This window comes from Panthera onca, chromosome A1 (assembly GCF_046562875.1).
Source record: "Panthera onca isolate mPanOnc1 chromosome A1, mPanOnc1 haplotype 2, whole genome shotgun sequence".
Taxonomy (NCBI): Eukaryota; Metazoa; Chordata; class Mammalia; order Carnivora; family Felidae; genus Panthera; species Panthera onca.
In genome coordinates, this window is record NC_138339.1 from 147,671,123 (window position 1) to 147,690,501 (window position 19,379).

General features: G+C 42.3%; 1 protein-coding gene across 1 annotated transcript; it reads right to left on the reverse strand.

The window, feature by feature from the left end:
- Positions 1-12,650: 12,650 nt before the first annotated feature.
- Positions 12,651-13,592, reverse strand: LOC132680210 (olfactory receptor 1D2-like). Its single transcript, XM_060634001.2, has one exon. It carries the CDS (start codon positions 13,590-13,592, stop codon positions 12,651-12,653), a length of 942 nt encoding a protein of 313 aa, XP_060489984.1.
- Positions 13,593-19,379: the final 5,787 nt, after the last annotated feature.

Here is a 19,379-nt window from a genome sequence, read left to right on the forward strand (position 1 = left end):
TTTTAGAATTCATCCAAATTATTTAATGCTCTCTGAACTTCCTGGATCTGTGGTATGGTGTCTGATGTTAATTTGGGAAAATTCTCAGTTATTATTGTTTCAAATCTTCCATTCCTTTCTTCTCCTTCTGGTATTCCCATTACCTGAATATTACACCATTTGTAGTTGTCCTACAGTTACTGTTTGTTTTGTTTTGTTTTAGACTTTTTTCTTTGGTTTTCAGTTTTGGAGGTTTCTACTGAGATATCCTCAAGTTCAGAGATTCTTTTCTCAGCCATGTTCAGTCTACTAGTAAGTCCATTAAGGGCAATCTTCATATCTGTTACAGTGTTTTTGATCTCTAGCAATTTTTTTTGTTCCTTCTTAGGATTTCTGTCTCTTTCCTCACACTGCCCATCTGTTCTTGCATGCTGTCTACTTTATCCATTAGAGCCCTTAGCATATTAATTATAGTTGTTTTAAATTCCCAGTCTTAAAATTCCAACTTCCCTGCCATGTCTAGTTCTGATGCTTGCTCTGTCTCTTCAGGTTGTATGTTCTGCCTTTTGGCATGTATTATGTTTTTTCTTTGTAGGTGGAAATGATGAACAGGACAAAGGGAATTGCTATAAATGGGCCTTTAGTAATGCGGTGGTAAGGTGTGAGTGGCAGGAAAATTTTCTATAGTTCTGTGATTAGGTGTCAGTTTTTTAGTAAGCTTATGCTTCGTGACCATGAACTTTACAAGTGTTTTAAAATCTTTTTTCTCCTAACTTTGTAAGTGAGACAGGATGGCTAGGATGTGCTAGAGTTGGCTACTTCTTCCCCCATATGGAAGGGTAGGGCTGAGTAGAGTTGGGCATTTCCCTTCCTCTGGGATAGTTAGGCTCTGATAATACTGTAGCAATTTAGGCACTGGTTAACTAGTTTCTTCTGAGGGCAGGCCTTGTTAAGAACAGAGTGCTATGTTATATTTCAAGATGGTTCCTTCTTCTTTTTCCTTCCTGGAAACACAAGGAGATTTTCACACAAAGGAGTATTACACAAGGAGTATTTACTGAGAAAATCTCATAGAGCTCCTGAAAATCTCACAAAATTTTGGCACCCCTCTTAGGATGAGGTCTCCTGGAACTTTTAACTCTCAGAATTGTTCCCACCCAGCCTCCAGTAACTGTCAATTACTGTTGAGTTTTTCTACCCTGCAATTGTTCCTGCAGCAGTTTCTGCTGCTGAGTCTCTGCTTCAATAAGTTATTTTCTGTAATCACCTCTTGGTTTCTCCAGTCTTGGGAGTAATGATTTGCCCTGTGTTCTCACCTGTCTTGCAGATCCTAGAAGAATTGATGATTGTTCTGTCTGTTCAGTTTTTTACTTGTTGTTATGTTGGAATGGCAATTTCCAGGCTCTATACATGCAGATCCAGAAACTGCATGTATGTGACTTTTTTCAAGTGCCCAGTTTTCAATAGCAACAACAAAATCACAAGACCTAAAGAAACAAGAAAACATGGCTCATTCAAGGGAAGGAAATAAATTGGCAGTGTTATGGGATTGAATCTGTTCCCTCCCTGCCCCCGCAATTCATATATGAATTCAAATTCCCAATATGAAGGTGTAGAGGTGAGGCCTTTGGGAAATAATTAAGTTTAGATGAGGTCATGGGAGTGGGACCTCCATGATGGGGTTAGTATCCTTACAAGAAGAGAAATAATAAGCGCTTTCTCTCCACCATATGAGGATACAGCAAGAAGGTTGTATCTATAAGCCACAAAGAGGGCTGCAGCAGTAACTGAATCTGCTGGAACCTTGAACTTGGACTTCCCACCCTCTACAACCTTGAGAAGTACAAGTTTGTTGCTTAAGTCATCCAGTCTATGGTATTTTGTTATAAAAGTCTGACCAGACTAAGGCTGCAGAAACTGTCCTTGGAAAAATACAGGCATCAGACAGGCAAAGACATTTTAGTTATTTATTTTTATTAATTTTTTTAACATTTATTTATTTTGAGACACAGACACAGAGTGTGAGAGGGGGTGGGGCAGGGAGAGAGAGGGAGACACAGAATCCAAAGCAGGCCCCACGCTCCAGCTGTCAGCACAGAGCCCGACGTGGGGCTCAAACCCACGAACCACAAGACAATGACCTGAGCTGAGGTTGGCTGCTTAACTGACTGAGCCACCCAGGTGCCCCAGGCAAAGACATTTTTAAAAAATTGTCTTGAATATGTTTAAAGAGCTAAAGGAAAATATGGGCAAAGAACTAAAGGAAGTATGGAAAATGATATTGGAGAAAATGGTATCAACAAAAAGATAGCAATTTATAAAAAGGAACCAAACAACTTCTGGAGCTTAAAAAGAAAGAAAATGAATTGGAAATTCTGTAGAGGGATTCAACTCCAGATTTCAGCAAGCAGAAGAAAGAATTAGCAAATGTGAAGATAGAACATTTGAAATTACTAGCAAGTAGGTCAATATATCCATTATGAGAGTCTCAGAAGGAAATGAGAGAAAGAGGCAAATTATTTGGAAAAATAATGGCTTGGGGTGCCTGGGTGGCTCAGTCGGTTGAGTGTCCAACTTTGGCTCAGGTCATGATCTCACAGCTTGTGAGTTCAAGCCCCATGTTGGGCTCTGTGCTGACATCTCGGATCCTGGAGCCTGCTTTGGATTCTGTGTCTCCTCTCTCTGCCCCTAACCCACTCACATTCTGTCTCTGTCTCTCTCAAAACTAAATAAACATTAACAAAAAAAAAAAAAAAGAAAGAAAAAATAATGGCTTGAAAACTTCCCAAATTCAATTAAAGACACGAATTTACAAATCCGTGGAACTCTGCAAACTCCATGTAGGACAAACTCACAGAGATCCACATTGAGATACATTATAATTAAACTATTGAAAGCCAAGGATAAAGGGAGAGTCGTGGAAGGCAGCAAGAAGAAATAGATGATTCATCAAATACAATAGATTTGTGATAGGACTGTTAACTGATTTCTCAGTAGAAATCTTGGAGGCCAGAAGGCAGGAATAAGATATTTAAAGTGCTGAGAGCAAACAAACCTGTCAACCAAGATTTCTATATGCAGCAAAAACAGTCCTTCAAAAATGAGAGAGAAATTAAGACATTCCCAGTTAAACAAAAGCTACATCTGCTCTATAAGAAATGCTGTGCTAACAGGGAAATTGATCACTGTAAAAACTTACATTAAAAAAAGAAAAAAAATGGAAGAAGAAAGATCTCAAATCAACAACTTTAAGGAAAGCAGGACAATTTAAACCCAAAACAAACAGAAGAAAAGAAATAATTAAGATGGGAGTTGGTGCCAAGGAAACAATCAGCAAAACTAAAAGGCAACTGACAGAATGGGAGAAGATATTTGCAAACGACATATCAGATAAAGGGTTAGTATCCAAAATCTATAAAGAACTTATCAAACTCAACACCCAAAAAACAAAGACTCCAGTGAAGAAATGGGCAAAAGACATGAATAGACACTTCTACAAGGAAGACATCCAGATGGCCAACTGACACATGAAAAAATGCTCAACATCACTCATCATCAAGTAAATACAAATCAAAACCACAATGAGATACCACCTCATACCTGTCAGAATGGCTAACATTAACAACTCAGGCAACAACAGATGTTGGCAACGATGTGGAGAAAGAGGATCTCTCTTGCACTGTTGGTGGGAATGCAAGCTGGTGCAGCCACTCTGGAAAACAGTATGGAGGTTCCTCAAAAAACTAAAAATAGAACTTTCCTACGACCCAGCAATTGCACTACTAGGCATTTATCCATGGGATACAGGTGTGCTGTTTCAAAGGGACACATGCACCCCCATGTTTATAGCAGCACTATCCACAATAACCAAAGTATGGAAAGAGCCCAAATGTCCATCGATGGATGAATGGATAAAGAAGATGTGGTATATATATATACAATGGAGTATTACTCAGCAATCAAAAAGAATGAAAGCTTGCCATTTGCAACTACGTGGATGGAACTGGAAGGTATTATGCTAAGTGAAATTAGTCAGAGAAAGACAAAAATCATATGACTTCACTCATATGAGGACTTTAAGAGACAAAACAGATGAACATAAGGGAAGGGAAACAAAAATAACATAAAAACAGGGAGGGGGACAAAACAGAAGAGACTCATAAATATGGAGAACAAACTGAGGGTTGCTGGAGGGGTTGTAGGAGGGGGGATGGGCTAAATGGGTAAGGGGCATTAAGGAATCTATGCCTGAAATCATTGTTTCACTATATGCTACTAACTTGAATGTAAATTTTAAAAAATAAAAAATAAAATTAGAAAAGGGAGTTGGCATAAATAAAATAGAGAATGGAAAAACAGTAGAGAAAATCAATGTAGCCAAAAATAGGTTCTTTGAAAAGAGCAATAAAATTGACCAACCTTTAGTTATATTGACAAAGAAAGAAAGAAGACTTAAATACTAAAATCAGAAATGAAAATGGGGGCATTACTACAGATTTTACTCATAAGGATTATGATAGAATACTGTGAACAATTATTCACCAATAGTATAACCTAATGAAATGGACCAATCCCTAGAAAGATAACATCTACCAAGACTGAATTATAAAGGAATAAATCTTAACAGACTTGGAACTAATAAGTAGATTGTATCAGTAACTGAAAATTCCCAACAAAGAAAAGCCCTGGACCAAATGGTTTCACCAGTGAATATACCAACAGTTAAAAAGAATTAAAAAAAATCCTTCTCAAAGTTTTTTTTAAAAAATGAAAAGGAAGGAATACTTCCACGTTCATTTTGTAAGGCTAGCATTGCCCTGACAGCAAAACCGAAAACAGTGTAAGAAAACTACAGACCAATGACTATTCCCTATGAGAGTAAATGCAAAACCTCAATAAAATAGTAGTCCAAATTCAGCAGCATATTAAAAGGATTAGACACCATAGCCAAGTGGCATTAATTCCAGGATGGTTTGCCATGTGAAAATTAACCAGTGTAATATACCACATTAATAGAACAAAGGAAAAAAACCCATGTGATTATCACAGTTGATAAAAAGCATTTGACAAAATTCTACACCTTTTCATGATTGAGAAAAATGAACAAACTATAAATAGAAAATAGAAATATAGAAAATAGAATATAGAAACGTAGAAATAGAAAGTAGAAAATGTCATTAATGAAATGACTTATATGAAAAAAAAACCATCATGCTCAATGTTGAAATACCTGCTCAATGGTGAAAAAATTGAAAGCTTTTCTCCTATGATCAGGAACAAGACAAAGAGACCTGTTTTTGCCACTTCTATTCATTTTGGTCCTGGAAGTCCTAACTAGAGCAATGAAGCAAGAAAAAGAAATAAACAACATCCATATTGGAAAGGAAGAAGTGAAATTTTCTTTGTTCACATATGAGATGATCTTATATGCAGAAAACCCTAAAGATTCCACCAAAACTATTAGAACTACTAAAAATACAGCAATGTTGCAGGATGGAAAATCAGCATGTAAAAATTGAGTTTCTATATGCTAACAGTGAACAATCCAAATACAAAATTAAAAACTCAATTTACAGTATCATCAAAAAGAATAAAATACTTAGAAACAAATTTATCCAAAGAGGTGGAAGACTTGTATGTGGAAAACTATAAAACATTGGTGAAGTTAACTAGACAAGATACATATAAATGCACCGTCTCGTGTGTGGACAGAAGACTTAGTAGAGTTGTCAACACTACCCAAAGTGATCTATAGATTCAATGCAATTCAGTCAGCATCCAACAGATTTTTTTTTTCAGAAATAGAAGAGTCCATTCTAAAATTCATATTAAGGGACCTCAGCCAGCCGAAAACACCTTCAAAAAGAACACAATTGGCAGCCTCACACTTTCCGATTTAAAAACTTACTGCAAACCTATAGTAATCAGAACAGTGTTTTAGTGGCATAAAGATAGTGGTGTAGTTCAATGGAATGGAATAGAGCATCCAGACATAAGCCCTCACATACACAGTCAAATGATTTTCAACAGCAGTGTTAAGGTCAGTGGAGAAAGGACAATCTTTTTATCAAATCGTGCTGAGACACTAGATAACCAAATGCAAAAGAATGAAGTTGGACCCTTACCTCGCACCATATACAAAAATTAACTCAATGGATCAAAGACTTAAGAGCCAAAATTATAAAGCTATTAGAATAAAACATAGAAGGAAAGCTTCACAACATTGGATTTCGCAGTGATTTCTTGGTTATGACACCAGAGCACAGGGAGTGAAGGGAAAAAAAATAAATTGGACTTGCTCAAAATTAAACTTTTGTGCTTCCAAGGACACTGTCAAGAGAGCAGAAAAGCAACCCACAGAATGGAAGAATATATTTGAAATGACGTATCTGATAAGGCATTAATATCCAGAATATATAAAAACTCTACAACCAGGGTGCCTGGGTGGCTCGGTTGGTTAAGTGTCTGACTTTTGATCTCAGCTCAGATGTTGTATTCAGGGTCATGAGTTCCAGCCCCACGTTGGGTTCTGTGCTGGGTATGAAGCTGACTTAAAAAACAAAAAACCCCACTGTATTACCTTACAACAACAAAAACAAACATCCCACTTCAAAAATTGCAGAGAACTTGGGTAGAAGAGAGAAGGTGTACAAATGGCTAATGAGCACACGAAGAAATGATCAATATCACCAATCATTAGGGAAATTTTAATGAAAGACACAGTGAGATTTGTATTTCCCTGATAAGGAGCGACGTTGAGCATCTTTTCATGTGCCTGTTGGCCATCTGGATGTTTTCTTTAGAGAAGTGTCTATTCATGTTTTCTGCCCATTTCTTCACTGGGTTATTTGTTTTTCGGGTGTGGAGTTTGGTGAGCTCTTTATAGATTTTGGATACTAGCCCTTTGTCCGATATGTCATTTGCAAATATCTTTTCCCATTCCGTTGGTTGCCTTTTCGTTTTGTTGGTTGTTTCCTTTGCTGTGCAGAAGCTTTTTATCTTCATAAGGTCCCAGTAATTCACTTTTGCTTTTAATTCCCTTGCCTTTGGGGATGTGTCGAGTAAGAGATTGCTACAGCTGAGGTCAGAGAGGTCTTTTCCTGCTTTCTCTTCTAGGGTTTTGATGGTTTCCTGTCTCACATTCAGGTCCTTTATCCATTTTGAGTTTATTTTTGTGAATGGTGTGAGAAAGTGGTCTAGTTTCAACCTTCTGCATGTTGCTGTCCAGTTCTCCCAGCACCATTTGTTAAAGAGACTGTTTTTTTTCCATTGGATGTTCTTTCCTGCTTTGTCAAGGATGAGTTGGCCATACGTTTGTGGGTCTAGTTCTGGGGTTTCTATTCTATTCCATTGGTCTATGTGTCTGTTTTTGTGCCAATACCATGCTGTCTTGATGATGACAGCTTTGTAGTAGAGGCTAAAGTCTGGGATTGTGATGCCTCCTGCTTTGGTCTTCTTCTTCAAAATTACTTTGGCTATTTGGGGCCTTTTGTGGTTCCATATGAATTTTAGAATTGCCTGTTCTAGTTTCGAGAAGAATGCTGGTGCAATTTTGATTGGGATTGCATTGAATGTGTAGATAGCTTTGGGTAGTATTGACATTTTGACAATATTTATTTTTCCAATCCATGAGCAGGGAATGTCTTTCCATTTCTTTATATCTTCTTCAATTACCTTCATAAGCTTTCTATAGTTTTCAGCATACAGATCTTTTACATCTTTGGTTAGATTTATTCCTAGGTATTTTATGCTTCTTGGTGCAATTGTGAATGGGATCAGTTTCTTTATTTGTCTTTCTGTTGCTTCATTGTTAGTGTGTAAGAATGCAACTGATTTCTGTACATTGATTTTGTATCCTGCAACTTTGCTGAATTCATGTATCAGTTCTAGCAGACTTTTGGTGGAGTCTATCGGATTTTCCATGTATAGTATCATGTCATCTGCAAAAAGTGAAAGCTTGACTTCATCTTTGCCAATTTTGATGCCTTTGATTTCCTTTTGTTGTCTGATTGCTGATGCTAGAACTTCCAACACTATGTTAAACAACAGCGGTGAGAGTGGGCATCCCTGTCGTGTTCCTGATCTCAGGGAAAAAGCTCTCAGTTTTTCCCCATTGAGGATGATGTTAGCTGTGGGCTTTTCATAAATGGCTTTTATGATGTTTAAGTATGTTCCTTCTATCCCGACTTTCTCAAGGGTTTTTATTAAGAAAGGGTGCTGAATTTTGTCAAAGGCCTTTTCTGCATCGATTGACAGGATCATATGGTTCTTCTCTTTTCTTTTATTAATGTGATGTATCACGTTGATTGATTTGCAAATGTTGAACCAGCCCTGCATCCCAGGAATGAATCCCACTTGATCATGGTGAATATTCTTTTTATATGCTGTTGAATTCGATTTGCTAGTATCTTATTGAGAATTTTTGCATCCATATTCATCAGGGATATTGGCCTGTAGTTCTCTTTTTTTACTGGGTCTCTGGTTTAAGAATCCAAGTAATACTGGCTTCATAGAATGAGTCTGGAAGTTTTCCTTCCCTTTGTATTTCTTGGAATAGCTTGAGAAGGATAGGTATTATCTCTGCTTTAAACGTCTGGTAGAACTCCCCTGGGAAGCCATCTGGTCCTGGACTCTTATTTATTGGGAGATTTTTGATAACCGACTCAATTTCTTCGCTGGTTATGGGTCTGTTTAAGCTTTCTATTTCCTCCTGATTGAGTTTTGGAAGAGTGTGGGTGTTTAGGAATTTGTCCATTTCTTCCAGGTTGTCCAATTTGTTGGCATATAATTTTTCATAGTATTCCCTGATAATTGTTTGTATCTCTGAGGGATTGGTTGTAATAATTCCATTTTCATTCATGATTTTACCTATTTGGGTCATCTCCCTTTTCTTTTTGAGAAGCCTGGTTAGAGGTTTGTCAATTTTGTTTATTTTTTCAAAAAACCAACTCTTGGTTTCGTTGATCTGCTCTACAGTTTTTTTAGATTCTATATTGTTTATTTCTGCTCTAATCTTTATTATTTCTCTTCTTCTGCTGGGTTTAGGCTGCCTTTGCTGTTCTGCTTCTATTTCCTTTAGGTGTGCTGTTAGATTTTGTATTTGGGATTTTTCTTGTTTCTTGAGATAGGCCTGGATTGCAATGTATTTTCCTCTTGGGACTGCCTTCGCTGCGTCCCAAAGCATTTGGATTGTTGTATTTTCATTTTCGTTTGTTTCCATATATTTTTAAATTTCTTCTCTAATTGCCTGGTTGACCCACTCATTCGTTAGTAGGGTGTTCTTTAACCTCCATGCTTTTGGAGGTTTTCCAGACTTTTTCCTGTGGTTGATTTCAAGCTTCATAGCATTGTGGTCTGAAAGTATGCATGCTATAATTTCAATTCTTGTAAACTTATGAAGGGCTGTTTTGTGACCCAGTATATGATCTCTCTTGGAGAATGTTCCATGTGCACTCGAGAAGAAAGTATATTCTGTTGCTTTGGGATGCAGAGTTCTAAATATATCTGTCAAGTCCATCTGATCCAATGTATCATTCAGGGCCCTTGTTTCTTTATTGACCGTGTGTCTAGATGATCTATCCATTTCTGTAAGTGGGGTGTTAAAGTCCCCTGCAATTACCACATTCTCATCAATAAGGTTGCTTATGTTTATGAGTAATTGTTTTATATATTTGGGGGCTCCGGTATTCGGCGCATAGACATTTATAATTGTTAGCTCTTCCTGATGGATAGACCCTGTGATTATTATATAATGCCCTTCTTCATCTCTTGTTACAGCCTTTAATTTAATGTGCACGGGAGCACGAGGGGCAGGCTTAGCTCGCTTCTCCTTAGGTGATCCACTTCAGGAGGGGCCCTCTGGCAGCGGGAGGGAGTCAGACCCGCTCCCAGAGAGGTGGCTTCGCAGAACCACAGCGTTGGGTGTTTGCTCTGTGCCAGCAAGTTCCCTGGCAGGAACTGGTTCCCTTTGGGATTTTGGCTGGGGGATGGGTGAGGGAGATGGCGCTGGCGAGTGCCTTTGTTCTCCGCCAAACTGAGCTCTGTCATCCCGGGGCTCAGCAACTCTCCCTCCCGTTGTCCTCCAGCCTTCCCACTTTCCGAGCAGAGCTGTTAACTTATGACCTCCCAGATGCTAAGTCCCGCTTGCTGTCGGAACACACTCCGTCCGGCTCCTCTGCTTTTGCAAGCTAGACTCGGGGTCTCTGCTTGGCCCGTGGGCCTCCCCTCAGCCCCGGCTCCCTCCCGACAGTCGTGCAGCGCGCATCGCCTCTCTGCCCTTCCTACCCTCTTCCGTGGGCCTCTCGTCTGCGCTTGGCTCCGGAGACTCCGTTCTGCTAGTCTTCTGGTGGTTTTCTGGGTTATTTAGGCAGGTGTAGGTGGAATCTAAGTGATCAGCAGGACGCGCAGTGAGCCCAGCGTCCTCCTACACCGCCATCTTCTCTGCATATATCTACATCTTCTTTATCCATTCATCCATTGATAGATATTTGGGCTCTTTCCATACTTTGAGTATTGCTGATAGTGCTGCTGTAAACATTGGGGTGCATGTGCCCCTTCGAAACAGCACACTTGTATCCCTTGGATAAATACCTAGTAGTTGCATATTCTCTCTTTAAAAACCATCGCATCAAGGGGCACCTGGGTGGCTCAGTCGGTTAAGCAACTGACTTCAGCTCCGGTCATGATCTCGCCGTTCGTGAGTTTGAGCCCCACTTCGGGCTCTGCACTAACAGTGCAGAGCCTGGAGCCTGTTTTGGATTCTGTGTCTCCCTCTCTGCCCCTCCCCTGTTCACACTCTGTCTCTCTTTCCTTCAAAAATAAATATTTAAAAAAATTTTTAAATTGTCACATCAGAAAAAATGGGCACATTGGGATTATTTTATTTTTCCATTTATTTGAGTTTTCAGTGATGATGACCATGTTTGCATATTACTGTTTCTAGCCTCTGTCATTTTGTGTGTGTGTGTGTGTGTGTGTGTGTGTGTGTGTGTGTTGTGTAGGTGTAGAATAACCTTCTGTCCTGTGACTTGCACATGTTCTTGTCATTCATCTTTTCATTTCTATGGTAGGTGTTTATTAATTTTTCTCTAAAGAAGTCTCATGCAGTCAAATCACTCAATTAATTGTATGTTGAGCCTAGAAACATGTTCTCTACCAAGGCCTTTTAAAGCCCATCAGCTGATATTGGACTCTAATGCCTTATTGTTTTATTATTTTTAAAATACTTTGTGCTTTAACACACACATACATATATCAATATAATATTTTGCACAGCTTGAACAATATGAACTTTCTTCTGTTAACTTTCAAAATAAAACTGCCAGTTATTTTGCCAGCAAAAAATGGGTTTAATTGGGAGTAGAGACTTGCAACTGGGAGGAGCAAGCTATGGTAAAACCATGGGACAGTTGAAGAACAAAGGTGAGGACCTCCCTTTTATAGAGGAAAGGTGGAGTTAGGAGGGGCTGTTGTAAACAAAAAGTCCATTGGGACTTCCAACTGGGAGTTCGAGGTATGGTAGCTTCTCATTCGCTGAGTTGTGACAGTCTCTCATTGGCTGGGCTGTTGCGGTAGGGGGGGGTGGGTTGTGGAGAGGTGGACAACCTTTCTTGCTCCCGCTGGGGTAGTAAAGCAGTAGTCAAACTAGTAGGGGCTGCAATTGACCAGCAGTAGTTGGGTGTGAGAGCTCCCCCTGCTGGGAGTTCCCCAACCCCATTGTAAGTAGGGTGGGGGTGTTGTGGGAGGGGGTGGTGGTGTTCCTTTTGTTAACTTTCCACACTTCCAATATTAATTTTCCACACACACACAGAAAAAAACCATTCAAGATGAAAGCTAACCCATCCCTTGGGAACAATTAAAGTCACAAAAACTGAATGTCATGAACTCTCCTTTCACTTTTTCGCTGTGCTCCCTGCAAGAGGGACATCACTCTGATGTGTAGAATTGTGCGGTCTTTCTGCTAATGTCACAGCTTTAGCAGTGTGGGAGCATATCAGGTTTTTTTCCTGACACAGTCTCCCTCCAGAGGGGGTCAATAATATAAAACCTATATTTTAGGTTTATTTTCCTAAAGTCACTAAGTGACTTCACATCTATAAAATGTAGCAAAGTAAGTCTTGAGTATTGTTGCACACTTGCCAGTTATCTGCCCATTATCCATCCCATCTTCCTTTCCAGGAGAACCCTATTTTACTGGAGGTGGTGGTGTGTTTAAGTCTAACCAAAACAACAGCAGCAGCACAAAATAACTAAACTACGTTTCCCAGCCTGCCATGCAATTGGAGGGAAATATTTGAGAGATGAGCAGAAGAAGCTGTGTGGAGCTGCTGAGAAAGCCCTTCCAAGTGGCAAGTGTTTTGGCTTTCTTCCCCTCGTGCTCCCTGCCTGGGATAGGAAGAGATGGATGGAGCCCCAGCAACCACCTTAGAAGCATGGGGATGATAGTCCTACCTTAGGGATGGTAGAGGAAAGAACTGGAAGGAGACTGAGTTTCTCAGAGATAGAAGAATATATACACAGAGTATATAAATTTCCTCTAATTTTAGCCTTTTTCATCTCAGAAAATAATCTTTCAGTGTGTGGAAGTGGGTATTATTGAGTCAATGGTGCTATTGTGTTCTGTTTTCTGACATCCTGGACCTCTCCAGATATCAGCCCAGTGCTCACCATCACTAAGAAGATTTTGAGCTCCTGCTGAAGAGACTTCCTATAGCCTTCTTCATGTCTTGGTTCCTCAGGCTGTAGATAAAGGGGTTTAGCATAGGGGTCACCACTGTGTACATGATGGTTGCTACCGTGTCCTGAGCTGAGAAGGAGTTGGGGGGTCGAATATATACCCCCAGGATAGTTCCATAGAAAACGATGACCACAGACAGATGGGAGCTGCATGTGGAAAATGCCTTGCGCCTTCCTGGGGTGGAGGGAATCCGGAGGACAGCTGCAGCTATGCACATGTAGGAGACCACAATGAGTGCAGAGGGGGCCACAAACAGGACCACAGCACCTAAGAACACGTGCCGATTGACACGCGTGTCTGAGCAGGCGATCTTCATCAGCAGGTAGGCGTCGCAGTAGAAGTGTGAGATCTCGCGGGCATAGGAGCAGAATGTCAGTCTGTTCATGAGGAGTGTGTGGACTAGGGAGATGAGGCCAGAGCACGTCCACATGAGTGCGGTCAATCCCCGACAGAGCTGGGGGGTGATGATGGCGTAGTACTGCAGGGGCTTGCAGATGGCCACGTAACGGTCCAGGGCCATGGCAGCCAGCAGAAAGGTGTCCAGGTTGGCAAAGGAGATGAGGAAGTACATCTGGGTCAGGCAATGGGGGTAAGAGATTGTCCATGTTCCTGCTATGTGGTTGACCAACAGCTTGGGGATCAGGTTGGTGGTGAAGCAGATGTCAACAAAGGAGAGATTGGTAAGGAAGAAGTACATGGGGGTGTGCAGGCGGGGATCGGAGCCGATGGCCAGGATGATGAGTGTGTTCCCAGCCACAGTGACCAAGTATGTACACAGGAAGAGCCAGAAGAGGATTCGCTGCTGCTCTGGGTCACCAGTGAGGCCAAGCAGGAGGAACTCGGTGACTCCTGTCCCATTCTCCTTCCCCCTGGACATCCCACCATAGCTCAGGGAGGTGACAGGCTCCACACACAAGGGGGAGGATGAAATCCCAGCAGAGCCTGGACCTGCTGTGTGTTAAGAATCAGATCAAAGGTTATTTGTAATCAGATAAGTGAGCAGAGTTTTGTACCTGTAATAATTGCTGCTCTTTATCAAGTGTTTTTTTATTGCATGCCACCATACGAAGGACTTCGTGGGTACTGTCTCTCTTGGTCCCCACAAAACAGTGACTTTTATGATTTCCACTTTCAGATGAAATAACTGAGACTCAGATTAAGTAGTTTGCTCAAGACCACGTGGATAGCAAGTGGCACCCATGATCTGAATCCGGAGCCTGTCCTGTGCCTCTACTGTCTTGCTACCAAGGGCCTACCTGGTTGGTCTTAGGTGCTGTGTGCTGGGAGCAGCGTCACTGAATCTTTGACTTTGATTCAGCTATCATGTCCTCTTCAGTTGACCAGGCCTTCCTGCCCTGGTTCTCACTTGCTTGTCTGACTGCATGTCCTGCCAGCCACACGGGACTTCATGCCCTTCTCGCCTCCAGGCAGGGCCTTTGCACTGGTTGTTCTTGGCCTGGCATTCTCTCCACCTGGACCTTCACATGGCTGATTTATCACCTTTGTACCTCTGTAGGAGGTTATCTCATTTGTTAGTTAACTGGTTTATAGTGTGTTTTCCCCATGAGGCTGTGCCCTTCTAAGAACATGTGTCCACGCCGCTGTCTGTTGTGTGCCCTGTGCCTGGACAATAATCAGCACGTGGTCAGTGCTCAACAAAGTAGTCAAAGAATGAACTTTCACAAAGGTGTTGCACACCAAAAATCTACCAGCAAAAGCTACACGGACACTATGTTGGATGAGAAGTGTTTTGCTGTGACTAATGAATGCATTTAGTAAATAAAATTGTGGCTTAAAGCCTAACTTGAAGGGGCTGCTAAGTGAGCAGAGTGAAAAGGAGGCAGTGCTGAGTCCTAGACAAGTCCAAGGCTCTGTGTCAACAGGAATTTCTTTGACTATATGAAGGAGGAGGAATTGTGTGTTCCTGGTCTGTGTGATCCAGGACCTGTGACCACTGTAGACCAGAGGAACAAACGGGCTCTGTAAGCCAGACACAGCCTGCAGGTGTATTTATTTGGTTTAGACCCTTAATGTTTTACAAGACATCTATTTTCTGACATGTTAAAACTCAAGGGTTTCATATAAAGTCTGTATTCTACCTCTTCTTGAAAAATCAGCAGACCTGGATATGCTGGGCTCCCATTCTTGCCTGGCAGCAATCAGCTGGGAAGGCAAACAGCTAGTACTCTCCGAGCACTCCTTCTGTTTAGCTCTGCACACAGAAGGCTCTGGTATCCCTCAGAGCCTGCCTCTGCAGTCATTCGATAAATGTCCCTATTCCACAGGAGGCGGGGGACACACAGCAAAAGTAAGTGACCCTCCCATAGTGGCAGAGCTAACAGTGGTCCCACTCTCCAGGCTGCCCTGTGTTAGCTGATTTTTGTCACCACGGTTGCCTTCTGTTCTGGCCCCTGGAATCCCTTGGGAAAAGTCTAGTCACTTTCCATGTGCCATCCTCTCTAGTATCTTCTAGAAGCTCAAATCTTTCTCAAGATTTACTTATTCCCCAGGCAGTCTAAATTCTGAAGGATTTCAGAAAGCTGGGATGAAGAATTTGCACAAAGTCAGTTGATGATGAAAATCTTACTTTGATTTTAGGTTCAGAGTTGTTCGTGTCTACAGTTTTAAACAGAAAATCAAATAAAGCATTCAGGACTTTAGCCTAACCTTATCAGCGTTACGCCCTGGCCCCAGCCCTTTCCTCCTGACCCTCTTCTTCCCACTTCATGTAGTAGATGAGTCAGAGTAATTTATTTACCTATTGGCTTTGAATGATTTTTTAAAAATGTTTATTTTTGAGGGAGAGAGTGAGTGCATGTGTGCACAAGCAGGGAAGAGGCAGAGAGAGGTGAGAGAATCCCAAGCAGGCTTCATGCTGTCCAGGACCACGCATGCTGTCAATGTGTCATGGGGCTCAATCTCACAAAGCATGAGATCATGACCTGAGCTGAAATCAAGAGTTGGATGGCTTAACTGACTGAGCCACCTAGGTGCCCCTTGGATGATTTATTTGCCAGAATCTTACATTAGATATGATTTCCCAAGATGAATTTTTGCCTCATTTTGACAAATTTTCAGGATGTAGCTGAATTTTTTAATAATAGAAATTTCTGGAAACAACCAGATCACTGGGTAGTTCTTTGGTCTCATTATGTTCTATAGGGAATTTATGTTGTAATCATGCTTTGTTTTGTGGGATTTGATCTGTACCATAGAGTCTGAATTCTTAAGGGACATCTTCCCCTACTTTCATACAAATTGAAGTAAAGCAAAATGGCATAAATGAGACTTTTGTCCATTTGCTCACATCACCATTGGTCAAGTGCATGTGGAGCACTCAGCTCGTCCCTGTGGCGCCACCAGAGAATGGAACAGACCCTATCTTCTGGGAGCACTACTGCCATCCAGAAAGCACTTACTAAACTCAAAAATTGATACGTTTAAAGCCAAGGAGGAGCCAGTAGGATTGAGATGTATTGGAAACTAATGGCAAGATGTAAGGGAAAATGGCGCCTCGCCTGTGGGGGAGAACACTGGGAAATGTAAGACAAGAAAGAGAGACTTTTCAAAATTTTCTTTAAAATTCACATTGCCCAGTGTTTGGTTCAGGAGCCTTACATGAAAACATCAAAAATCCATTTTGTTTATATAGGACTTTGCACCATGCAGCGCCCATGTCCCATTCTCTGGAATTCTCTGCTGCTCACTGGGAAAGACAGGGGACGCTGATGCCTCCTGATCCTGCTCTGGCTCACCTTTAGTCTAGAAGTGGATTTAATTCCTGAGCAAACTGCTCGTGCTCAGTTTCCTCCTCTGTACAATGGGGGCAGCCTGTGAGGATGAGGGAGAAAGCGACTCAAAGTGCCTGGCACGGTCCTTCCATCTGACATGGAAGCCAGTGGGTTGCAGCTCTTGGTAGATCTATTATGCCCTTTCCTCAGAACCACGTCAGAGATCCTGTAAAATTCTGACAGAATGAAACCTGGAGGCCAGACCCTCCCCCCATTCAGAGGAGCCATTAGATGAAAGGTGGGTGATGTGGCACCACGTGTCCGTGTGCTAACCTCACATCCTGGGGGATGTCTGTGTCTGAGCATCTGTGTCTGTGTCCTCCCTTCCGGCTTCCCCTGGCCTCACCTGGCTGCCTGTGCCGATCTTCATTCCTTCACTAGGTTGTGGCGCTGGCCTTCACTTCTCTCCCCGGGACTGACTGCAGGTTCCATGACTGCCCCTACCCCCCAGAGCAGAGCAAGTGCAGCAGGACTGTGGCAGGTGAGACGAAGAGATGCAGCCTCCCACCTATGGGAGAGACCTGCCGGGAGCACCGCTGCAAGTGACGGTGCTCCCACCACCGTCACCCTCAGTGGTGGGTCCCACGGTGCTCACCCTCAGTGGTGGGTCCCCACTTCTTCCCAAAGCAGCCTTCTCTTCTTTGAACCTTTTTGTTAACAATTTCTATAAGTTAGGAATTTAGGGTGACCCTGAGATTTTATCTGTGGGCCTGTAGGGTGTTACATGAAGCAAAAGATCATGCCATCGTGTGGAGGTGAGGTCCTGGTTTGGGAGCATGGAACCTGCAGTTGTCTAAGCAAGGTTGGACATAGAGCCACCGTATGAGTTCCCGGTGTGACTGAATTTTGCACTTTGTAGTTTCAAATGAGGTTAATTGATAGCATTCTTAGGTCATGATGCAATAATACCTAAAAGAGTTATGTTGATTCAAATGTATAAAGACTTTCCCATACATGACCTCACTTACCTTTTTGCAGCCCTGTGTGACAGGTCGGTCAGATAGCAAGTGTGATAATTAGACTAGCAAGGTTGGGAAGTATGCTTATGGACTTATAGGTAGCCACCTACTCAAATCTCACTGCCCTGGGGTGTGGGGACAATACCTGGGGTCCAGGGTGGCATGGTCTATTCCTTTATCCTCGGGCTGGAACACTATTCCTTCTATGGATGTGTAGGGATTTTATGGTCCCCACCAGAGTGAACTCCCAAAGCTCCTGATTACAGGCAGTCCACAGAGAATCTGTCTGTGTGCTGCAGATCACAAATGTATCATCTACTCCAGAGGATTGCATCTGTGCTGTAGGTCAGGGATGTAAGTTTTTCCTGTTGGGAATTTTCCAGGTTAGGTCAAGGTCCACCTGGAGTATAGGCATCCACAGATCCACATTCACTGAAGAGTCCTGGCTGTGTCATTCCTCAGTACTCTCTGTCCCATTTTGCCTTCATCCAAGGACTGAGGAGTTGACGAATCTAAGTCCTAATTTGGAGCAGACCCACCTTATCCTCTGATTATTCTGAATATATATTTTGGGAGTTCATTAGAATGGCACAAGATGGGGGCATCTGGGTGGCTCGGTCAGTTAAGCATCCAACTCTTGATTTCGGCTCAGGTTATGATCTCACGTATTTTGAGTTTGAGCCCTGTGTTGGGCTCTGTGCTGACAGTGTGGAGCCTTGCTTGGGATTCTCTGTCTCTCTCTCTCTCTCTCTCTCTCTCGCTTAGGATTCTGTCTCCCTCTCTCTCTGTCTCTGTCTCCCTGCCTCTCCCCGGCTCTCTCTCTCTCAAAAATGAATAAACATTTAAAAAAATGGCATGAGATGTTGGAGAACCATCCGTGATGTGATGGGGTGGAAAGTGCCAGGAAACAGAGTTTGGGCAGTGGCCTTTGTCATGCTGCATCTGAGTGTTTGGGGCTTAGGGTTCCTAATCTCCATGTTGTCACTGGGGTCGGAAGTCACCTTCCTGACCTCCATGGGATGGTTCGATGCACGGTGTAATCTTTTTTTTTTTTTTTAACGTTTATTTATTTTTGAGACAGAGAGAGACAGAGCATGAACGGGGGGAGGGTCAGAGAGAGAGGGAGACACAGAATCAGAAGCAGGCTCCAGGCTCCGAGCTGTCAGCACAGAGCCCAACGCGGGGCTCAAACTTGTGAACTGCGAGATCATGACCTGAGCTGAAGTCGGACACTTAACTGACTGAGCCACCCAGGCACCCCAATGCACGGTGTAATCTTGGCAGCCACCATGATTTTATCTGTGGCTATGCTGAGGGAGGTACCAGGGTCCTTACTGAGCAGCGCCTGGAACTCATGTGTCCCACATCTCTCTAGCATTACCTGTACCAGTTGTAAAATGATCTTGGTCTCATTGACAATATTCCTTCTCTGGTTATGTGATTTATTCAGTGTTTATTGGACACCTGCTATATGACAGGGACTGTTCCAGGCTCTACAGAAGAGAGAAGTGGAAAAGGTGTAGGCCTGTGTTCACTCTGCTTTCCCTCTAGTTGGGGAGAGGGCACAGCTTCCCACACATAAATGATTGGAATACAACATAAAATCAACCCTGGCCTCATGTCATGTCTCTGCCTACAATTTTAGGAAACTGCTCTTTGTACCAAATTCTTTTTTTTTTTTTAAGTTTTTATTTATTTAGTTTGAAAGATGGAGAGAGAACAAATGGGAAGGGCAGAGAGAGAGAGGGGGACAGAGGATCTGAAGCAGGCTCTGTGCTGATAGCAGAAAGCCCAATGTGGGGCTTGAATTCACGAACCGAACTGTGAGATCATGACCTGAGGCAAAGTAGGGCGATAAACTGACTGAGCCACCCCGGCGCCCCTCTACCAAATTCTGAAAGGTATGAAATGGCA

What these genes read in the sequence shown, in the direction of transcription:
- LOC132680210 (XM_060634001.2), bottom strand. Translation starts at nt 13,592, where the DNA reads ATGTCCAGGGGGAAGGAGAATGGGACAGGAGTCACCGAGTTCCTCCTG.